The sequence below is a fragment of the Pinus tabuliformis genome, chromosome 3_1, assembly GCF_031772625.1.
Source record: "Pinus tabuliformis cultivar Carrire ecotype Pingquan chromosome 3_1, CPIR1, whole genome shotgun sequence".
Classification (NCBI taxonomy): domain Eukaryota; kingdom Viridiplantae; phylum Streptophyta; class Pinopsida; order Pinales; family Pinaceae; genus Pinus; species Pinus tabuliformis.
In genome coordinates, this window is record NC_142301.1 from 575,938,784 (window position 1) to 575,948,363 (window position 9,580).

Consider the following 9,580-nt stretch of genomic DNA (forward strand, 5'->3'; position numbering starts at 1 on the left):
AAAGATAAACTTGGATTATTGTTTAGGTGTTTGTTTCTTTATATAGGATTGAGATCCTATTATCTAGGGAGTGGTTGAAACCACCATGTCAACAGTTGCACATGGAAGACATGAATTTGGCAAACAACACAGGAGGAGCTCACAGGTGCGGATCACCAGGAGCTCCTACAAGCAAATGCACCCACTTAGGCTTCACATTAAACTCCAATAATAAATAGATACATTTTGTTAGGGATAGTAAATCAAATCCCTAAATGATAGGAACTGAATATCCAAGAAAAGCACAATCATAACTACCTAACAATAATCACCTAATCTTCAACCACAAATTTAATCTCCTCTCCTCAAGTTTAATGTAGCAAACAAACGTAGTATTTAACTGCCACAGCCACTGCTTTTCCACGCGTAGAACACAATCGTCGTGACTGTGCACCTCCTTTTCACGACTAGTCGCAGTTGTACACCAGAAACCTGCGACGATGTCAGAGGAAAAAAATCGCGTAGTCTCCAAGAGAGTCGTCGCGACTACTCTTCAGCTCCCTACGATGACGTCGCAATTACTCTTCAGCGTCCCACAACGATTTTGGGTTCCTCAACGCATCGTACATGCCTCTCCTTCCTGCAGCTTTGATACCATGATAAAAACTGATATTATATTAGCTAAATAGCTCTCCAAGTGAGATACCTGGAGAGTGTCCAAGCACTACACACTATATACAACTCAACAATCAGGAGAACAACCTAGTTCATATAGGCTTTCTCTCAATCAAGGTGGTTTCAACCACTCCCTAGATGATAGGATCTCAATCATATCTAAAGAAACAAACACCTAAACAATAATCTAAGTTTAGCTTTCTCCATTAATTTCAACAAAAAATATGTCACATATGTTCTCTTTTGACAATGAAATGAAGCACATGCTTTATATGTATCATTATAAATACATCAAGAGCTAAAATATTAATTATAAAGATTGACCATAACTACAACATTCAAGTTATATCTCTCTCCATATAATTGAAAATTGCCATTCTATATAATTAATAATATATATAAAATCAATTATCATAATACATACACTCGAGATGATAATTATTATAATAAATTAAAATAATAAATATTATACCAATAATTATATAAAAAAATAACTAACACATATTACATTCTATATTTTAGATTACATTTCACATTATATTTTATTTTTTTATTATATTTGGTATTTCACATTCTACCTTACCTTTTACATTTACATATAGGAATGGATGAAACACGTTTCACTTTTTCTCTCAGCCATAATATCTATGGAGAACAATTTTAATTTAAAATTTCCATTATCTACTGCATTATCCGAGTACTAGATTTAGTATCATAGACTTTTCAAAATAATGAAATTTATATCCAAGTTGCACCTTTTTTGGGTTACATTTACACATTGTACATAGAGATATTCAACATTTTTTAGTTTTATATACCAAATATACACAGAGATATTCAAATATATGTTCTAAACACTTAAATCCAATGGACTTTGTTATGTATTCATGGTCAATTATTGTGTTTTGCTCCGAACTCTTCTATATGTAAAATTGGTTTGTGTCATTTCTGTAATTAACTTTTATATTTATACATAATTATATTTTATTAGGGCGGATATTCTCTTATTAATTTTTTTAATATCTATATTAAATGTTTAGAAGCATTTATACCACTTTAGGTGTAATTATAAATATTTTAGATTATTTTATGGAAATTAAATCTTTATGACCTATTTATTATTATTGATAATTAAATTCAAATTAATCTCATTTCGAAATAAATAAATACAAATAAATACATCTCTGGAATACAGTTACTCTCAATATTTAAAATCAGACCTCTTTCCAACTATAAATATATTATAAGTGTTTAATATTAAACATGAAATATTTTAAAATAGAACATATTTCCAACTGTATATATTATAAGTTGTTATTTTTAAATATATATTAATTCTTAAATATTAAGTATATTTTATTAGTATTACAAGGTTATCCAGAAACTAAGATTGTGTTGACATTTTTTCAAATACCCATATAAGGGAGTTTTTTTTAAGTTGTTACATGGAAACTGAAGCTATTTAAAATGGAATGTATGGATGTATTCACTTCATGTCAAGTCTGAAAATTAAATACATCTTAAAAACAATAAATATTCGTTGTATTGACTTGAATTGATGTGCCTCAATGGTTGGACTGCATCTTTCAATCAGAGATAGGTTGGAGGGGAACCGTGGTTCTTGCCCACAAACTAACAGGAGACGAATAAGATATTGTCAAGTCTATACCGAGAAATCAGGAGTGAATAGACTTTTTTCACCCGTTGAACGCGTATCTTTCACCTTTTGAACGTTCATTTCTATGAAATGAAGACTATCGATTTGATTTGCTTTGACAGTACACACACAACGAGAAATCAGTAATTGCCTTTGCATGCTTTATGATTCATGTATTCACATTATTCATGATTCAATACTTGGACATGAAATATTTGCTGGTCCAAATTAGTGAACGCACATACTGATAACAACAAATCAGTGATTTCCACACTCCTTCCAATTTGTTTCGAACGTATGGAAATTCTTTGAGATAAAAAAATGCTGACTTGACTCGCTCGACTGGCCTGACATGCGTGTCCAGTCCACCGGTCATCGTTATTGGATGACTGTCCTTCAATGTTTCAAAGACTTCTGCCTGTGGGTTGTTGGAGTCCAAATGGAACTTGGAACTGAGCCGTCAACAGACCAGTCTGGCCTCCATATCGCCATGTTCAATATTGTCGAGAGAAACATCAGATTCAAGCCTGATGCCCTCTTTGATCGCCGTCAATATCTCGCTCGCGGCGGGCCTAGCAGATGGCTCACCCTGAAGACATCGAATAGCTAGTTTCGCGACATGAATCATGGATTTAATGTTGTAATTTTTACCCAATCTCTTGTCTACGATTTCCACTATTTTGTCAGGATTTTCATTCATCGCGACATCCACATACCGTGTTGCCTGTAAATAAGCGCATAGCCATTCTTAGTTTGTAGTAAAATATATTGCACCATAAAATTATATTTTTTCGCATATTTTGGATGATAGATGCTGCAATCCCTTACCCAACGAACAAGGTTTCGTTCCACTTCAGGTAACTTGGAATTTATGGAAGGTCTGCCACATATGATCTCTAGCAAAACTACTCCAAAACTATACACATCACTCTTCTCCGTCAACATTTGAGAATTAAAATAACTGTAACACACGTCACCAGGAGAAGTTAGACAAGCAAATACATTGAATTCTTTTGTTATCAAGAATATTGCAAGAAAGGCATCAGATATATACTCTGGATCCAGGTATCCTGCCGTTCCTTTCACCGTAGTGGTAACATGACCAGCCTCCCCGTCAATTGTCAGTCTTGAAATACCAAAATCTGCCAGTTTTCCATTCAAATTGCTGTCTAAAAGTATATTGGAAGACTTCACATCCCTGTGAATTATCTTTGGCAAGCAACCTACGTGAAGGTATTCTAGTCCTTCAACCAGAGAAAGAAGTTGCATGAGATTATAAATATGGTAAGGCATGAATTGTCCTTTGTAAGATAAAGTGAAACAAAATTTAAATCAGAAAAAAATATTTATTCAAATTTCTTAAATACTTACCCTGCGCTGCATCTATAGCAATTCTAAGCCGTGTTTCCCAACTTAGATTGGAAAGTCCTGCTCTACGACCTGCAAAGCAAATTCAGACTCAAGTACATCTTAATGGGATATTCTAGTATCTGTATTATTATGTAGCAACTGGATCAGAACGAGCAATATATTTACCATAAAGGTGTTCGCTTAGGGACCCTCCAGACATGTGTTCGTATATAAGCATAAGCCCCCTGCACTCATTACAGTAGCCTAGTAGAGATACCAAGTTTTTGTGATGGATTCTAGAAAGAAGATCAACCTGTTAACCAAGTGAAGCCGCTTACATAAATTTTATGGTACAACGTAATTTTTTCTAATCACTGTCAAATGCCACCATAGACGGATCTAAGAAATTAAGAATCTCAGAATTACCTCATTCAAAAACTGCTGAACTCCTTCGTTAGAAAACAATGACAGCACTTTCACTGCTATGTCATTTCCATCCGGCAACTTACCAAAGAAAACCGATCCAAAGCCTCCTTGTCCAATCTTCCTGCTGAAGTTTTCTGTAGCTGCCATCATGTCTTGTTGAGAAAAGGCAGCAGTCATCGTTGGATTTGGAACCATAATCGTCCAGTGATCTGCAACTTTTATGGAAACGATTGAACAGTCTCAGATAGTTTCATAGGAGAGATTCCTACAATATCTCATAACAAAATATTCCTAAAACTCAAATAGTTCTTGACCTTCATTTATGTGATGTTTCCTCCTGGATTTTTTCCAACATATGGCAATACACGCCATTAATGTTAAAGCGATGATCAAAGCTCCGGGTATCGTTATTCCAAGGACAATCTTCACTTTGGCTTTTTTTGATTTTGACGGAACCGTACATTCCCCTTTATGCATACAGAGGTAGCGATTTCCAGAGTATCTGCAACGCATTGAAATAAAATGATTTTCAATGAGCCTAAGATATGCCCTTTCAACTGTTTAGGTATTAGCATTGTCTGCGGAATTCATTGCACTACTTGGAAAAAAATTACCAAAATAAAATATCAGATTACATGAGTTTTAGTGAAGGCTTGCTGAGAAGTTCTACTGGAATTACACCAGTGAAATTGTTGTTCTCTATAAACCTGCACCATAATGGCAGAAACGATTGTTATACAATTTTGGTAATGGAAATCCATTTTATTTTGAACAAAAGTTTTGATAAGAAATGCAAAGAGAGACATACAGCTCTTTAAGGTTTTTGAGTTCTGATAGCCACTCTGGAATTGTGCCGTTCAGGTTGTTGTTTTGTAGATGTCTACACAACCAGCGAACAAAATAACCACAATTTACTTTGTAATATTCGTGACCTTTTTCCAAAAATACATAATTGGCTGGAGATTAAATGACCTAGAAAGTGGAGGTTTATGTTCAAGGAAAATACTTACATTCTCTCCAACATGGTTAAATTAGAGATGTTTGGCAAAGGTCCAATCAGATGATTATTGTCAAGTGACCTGCTAATTTCAACACAGTAAAATATTCAAATAGAACGGGCACAATCAGATTTTATTTTAACAACCAAATACTTTTAACCCGACATTAAGAATCCTAATCAACACGATTTCAACAATCGGTTATTGGTAAATTTCGTTTCACCACATGTCGAGACATAGGTTATCATTATACTTACATGTTAATTAATTCAGTCAACTGTCCAAAGTCGTCGGGTATCGATCCTGTAAGATTCTTTCCGGACAAATTTCTGGCAACATGAGGATTATTAGATGGTTTTCCAATATAATATCATGTTTCTGTAAACAAATCATATGAAGAAACCAAACATACATTTTAGAAATTCTTGTGCTCGAAGATCTGTCTTCACAGCCAATTCCTTCCCACTGGACCAAATAGCAAGGATCCGAAATCCAATCTTTTATGTCAGGTATCGATCCTGTAAGATTCTTTCCGGACAAATTTCTGGCAACATGAGGATTATTAGATGGTTTTCCAATATAATATCATGTTTCTGTAAACAAATCATATGAAGAAACCAAACATACATTTTAGAAATTCTTGTGCTCGAAGATCTGTCTTCACAGCCAATTCCTTCCCACTGGACCAAATAGCAAGGATCCGAAATCCAATCTTTTATGTCAAACTTCTTTTTGATAGCGGCAAGAGCTTCAACTGCAGTTTAGAAAATACTTGGTTAGACATTGAATTATAATATCAACAATTTCAGTATTAGTCAGAACTTACTGTCTTGCGAATATGTTGCTGGTTGCGTATCAACTACGGAGTAATACTCAAAAGCGTTGACTATAGGAGGATTGCTGGTGTCAGTGGCTTTCACAAGGTCAAATTTGATGTCGTCGGTTTCGTTTATTGAGATTGTTAGCTCTACCGCAGAGTAATTTGGCACGATAGTAATGATTTCAGACCGTCTTTTACCATTTACTGTGACGTAAAATGATCTCGATTCAGACATATTTGAACTTCTGATATCTGCAAAATATAACATCAGTAATGACTTGTTGCCTTGGGAGGATCGACCGGGTTTGATTGAAAAGCGATTCGAGTTGTTTAGAACCCAGGCTGTTTTCATGACTTCACTTGGAGGAAGGTTTCTGGTATTATTTGTCGAAATAGTCTTTTTGCAATTTGCCTGTGAAAGATCTAGAAGATCGGAATTATCAATACTTATATGTGGTCTCCATATGCGGTCGAAGTTGTCCTGAGGATACCTGCTTAGCCCACCGTACAAAGCAAACTCAATTATTGACAAAATATTTCAGAACTGGTTACATCAAAATTGCTCTCAAATCTGATATGGGTGTCAAATTTTCACATAAATGTCATCTGGGTCTTTTAAAAAAACAATTATTTTAAAAATCCAATGAAAAAAACAAGAAAAAGTCATGATAAGCGATAACTTAGCTTGAAATTACAGTTGTAGCAAATTTTTTTCAAAGCATAAACTCTCCAATATACGCAAAATACTTCAGTATTTTCTCATCACTAATATGAATACTATATATTTTCTGATTAGGCAGGGACTGAGATAAAACATAAAAACGTGCTTAGATTTCCAAAGGTATTTACCATGTAAAGTTGATAATGCTTACCTGATATCTGATTTTCCACCAACGTCAGTTCTTCGGATTAAAGACAACATGGTTCCGGGCTTAACTTGTGAATACATGCCATCTATGAGGGGCCGCAACTCGATCGTAGAGATAAAGGGATCGTTAGTCAGCGAGGTTCTGATCAGGCAAGTGTACAGCATTGTGCCAGGGCTCACCAGGATCGTTTCATAGATATATGGCTTGTATCGATTTTGTAGTGTTACATTTCCAAAAGCCAACAAACCGAGTGTTTCAATGGAGAAAGCAAAGCCTGGTAATTGTTTGAATCCACTGTAGTTTCCGGGAGCAAACACTAGTCTTAAGAGGTAAGGTACATTGGGCGCCACATTCAACTGATAGCAAGACTTGTTGAGAGGCATAGGAAAGAAGCGTAAAGTATGCAAGTAAGAACCGTCACCGTCCCCAGTGTCTAATGCCTCACCCACCTCTATGTAATGAGCATCAGTAACCCACGTGATATTCGTTTCGTCGGTATGATTTGTTTTCGCACCGCACTGAATACTAAGAAATCCTGCCGCCCCAAAGTTCAATAACGTAAGAATTTGTCCATAATATTCAACTTACAGGTTTTTGAATCCGAAATATGAAATAATATGTCCTTTACTCAGACTTTTGTAAATGTTTAAGATTTAAGAAAAAACCATGTAATTTTTGCTATGAGCGTCAAGAATTATTTTAGGATGTATGATAATACCTGGTTCAGCAAAAACATTAACAGCCAAGAACATCAGCAGCACGGTTATCGCCATTGAAAAGTTCCATTCAACAAATCTGTTATTTTCCATCATCACAACAAAATTTTAAAATCTCACGGAGTATTCGATTCTCAGTAAGACATATGCTTGTTGATTCTTACAAGTTCATATAAAATAACAACGGAACGCGTTGGAAGCCTGCCAAAGTGTGAGGACGCGGAATTTAGCATGGTCAATGCAGACTCGATGGTGCTTGGCCGCCACATATTCAAAGGTCCGAGCATTGACATATGCCAGTTGATTCTCGCAATTTCATATAAAATCACGTAAAAACGTACGCGTAACGGTTTCCAGAAGCGAGATTCCCTTGTCTATATCTATATCTATATATATGTGCTTCACTACCGTTGACTCAGTGATTCAATATTTTTAAATGTCGTTACATCCATTAACCATTAAAGCCTGTATAAGTAGCCATTAAAGTATATATAATTAGCAATAGTTCTTAAAAGTGCAAAAATATACGAAGATGTGAGAATATCATTTTGGATAACCAAATTACTGAATATACGAATTTCTATTTCTAATGGAATAGATGATTTGATTTTTTTTTGAGAAAACTCTATTGTCAAGTGATATTTTTTATTCCAATTTGCATGGCATAAATACATTTATACATACCAATGTGTTTTTATGCAAAGATTAGTTGTGGTGCGTGCTTTTACTATTGATGCATGATAAGTTTTTTTACTATTGATGCATGATAAGTTTTTGTCATGGTAAGTATATGAAAATATAAAAATTCACGAGGCCAATGCAAATATTCTTTGTTGATATATGATGCAAATCTATAGCACCACAGTTTTGGAGCCAATTATTCTAAGTAATCTATTGAATAAAAATATTATGAGAGAGTGAACTATAAATATAATAATAAAATGGGATGTGGTAATGTCTATAATGTACATCTTCCAGCGAAAAGAAGAAAGATCATCTTAGTGGCACGAATAGACCTATGTATATCCTATAATATATTACATCCTTAATATATACATAGAGCAATGAATGCTTAAAGAAATCTATAAACTAAGCCACCACCATCTCACACAGATGCATGTGCAAATCCAATCATTTCGAACAGCAAAATTCATCACTATACAAGACATTGTGTTCGAGTTCCCAATAAAATACAAGTCTTTTGTCTCTCCATAAAGTCCATTTCCGCCACATTTCGCTAAATACCAACATTCCCATTGGATATGGTTTTGCATTCCATTTTGTTGTTGTGTGATACATTTTGGTGATGCTCTGTCTTCGAATTACCCCAGGGAACAAGGAACAACAAATAAAAAAGGAAAGAGTAAAAAATAGACATGTTATAGGGGCAAAGATGAAATACAATGGAATACCATAGCCTATCTCAAAGAGAAGAACGTGAAAATACTGTGGAGGTGATCCATTTTATTTATTTATAAAAATGTGTTGAACGAGTTGCATGAATCTATGGACAACTCCCTAAAGGTTATAATGTTTCATTGATTGGTCCATGCCTTAGTAGATGTTCACAAATAATCATCATAAATATTAACTAATTCATTGTACACAAGGTTACCATAATGATTACCATTTTATCATAACCATGTATGAACAAACGTGGTCCACAACTTGTTGGTTTCACCTTAGTAGATGTTAACAAATAATCATCATAAATATTAATTAATTCATTGTACACAAGGTTACCATAATGATTATCATTTTATCAAAAACATGTATAAACGAACTTAGATGGATCAAAAATATAAATTTCAGAACTTTGATATTTTATAAAACAGATTCAACATATCAATACATTTTGAAATAGATTTCGAATAAATTTCCCATAGGTTTGTTGTATGTTCAAAGGACTCCGTGAAACCATTGTATGCTAAGTTCTCACTACTATGTGTGTTCTTTTCTTATGAATATTTGAAAGTACACCTAAAAGATGTCGTGATATCATGTCCATTTCTTATTATATTTTCTTATTCCTGCTGAATAGAAGAATTTGCCATAACATTTCTATTGTTCTACCCTTCTTTTGGTTGTTA

General features: G+C 34.3%; 2 protein-coding genes across 3 annotated transcripts; both read right to left on the minus strand.

Moving 5' to 3' along the window:
- Positions 1-2,190: 2,190 nt before the first annotated feature.
- On the minus strand, positions 2,191-4,654 carry LOC149188289 (putative LRR receptor-like serine/threonine-protein kinase At5g48740). Of its 2 annotated transcripts, none has more exons than XM_089412982.1 (7): positions 4,402-4,654; positions 4,088-4,296; positions 3,848-3,974; positions 3,683-3,751; positions 3,366-3,555; positions 3,140-3,272; positions 2,191-3,035 (listed from the first exon to the last, which is right to left on the minus strand). In XM_089412982.1, exons 1-7 carry the CDS (start codon positions 4,598-4,600, stop codon positions 2,772-2,774), a joined length of 1,191 nt encoding a protein of 396 aa, XP_089269108.1. In that variant the 5' UTR covers positions 4,601-4,654; the 3' UTR covers positions 2,191-2,771. The 2 variants fall into 2 exon arrangements, with proteins under 2 accessions (XP_089269108.1, XP_089269104.1); XM_089412978.1 differs by having other exon boundaries at positions 4,088-4,302; positions 4,402-4,653.
- A 64-nt stretch (positions 4,655-4,718) lies between these two features.
- On the minus strand, positions 4,719-7,547 carry LOC149188290 (putative LRR receptor-like serine/threonine-protein kinase At1g51860). The gene is made up of 9 exons (XM_089409916.1): positions 7,493-7,547; positions 6,778-7,309; positions 5,912-6,396; positions 5,713-5,839; positions 5,498-5,629; positions 5,343-5,414; positions 5,098-5,166; positions 4,896-4,967; positions 4,719-4,794 (listed from the first exon to the last, which is right to left on the minus strand). The coding sequence occupies exons 1-9, from the start codon at positions 7,545-7,547 to the stop codon at positions 4,719-4,721; spliced, it is 1,620 nt and encodes a 539-aa protein (XP_089266042.1).
- Between the last annotated feature and the right edge of the window lie 2,033 nt (positions 7,548-9,580).

Bases quoted from the DNA above. Each gene is read 5' to 3' on its own strand.
- LOC149188289 (XM_089412978.1), bottom strand. From the start codon at position 4,600: ATGCGTTGCAGATACTCTGGAAATCGCTACCTCTGTATGCATAAAGGG. The intron at 3,975-4,087 runs GTAATTCTGAGA...CTTGGTTAACAG, and splicing joins TTCAGCAGTTTTTGAATGAG to GTTGATCTTCTTTCTAGAAT. The intron at 3,556-3,682 runs GTAAGTATTTAA...CTCTGGTTGAAG, and splicing joins TGCTATAGATGCAGCGCAGG to GACTAGAATACCTTCACGTA.
- LOC149188290 (XM_089409916.1), bottom strand. From the start codon at position 7,547: ATGGCGATAACCGTGCTGCTGATGTTCTTGGCTGTTAATGTTTTTGCT. The intron at 5,415-5,497 runs GTATGTTTGGTT...TCATGTTGCCAG, and splicing joins AGCACAAGAATTTCTAAAAT to AAATTTGTCCGGAAAGAATC. The intron at 5,167-5,342 runs GTAAGTATAATG...TGAAATTAGCAG, and splicing joins TTGACTGAATTAATTAACAT to GTCACTTGACAATAATCATC.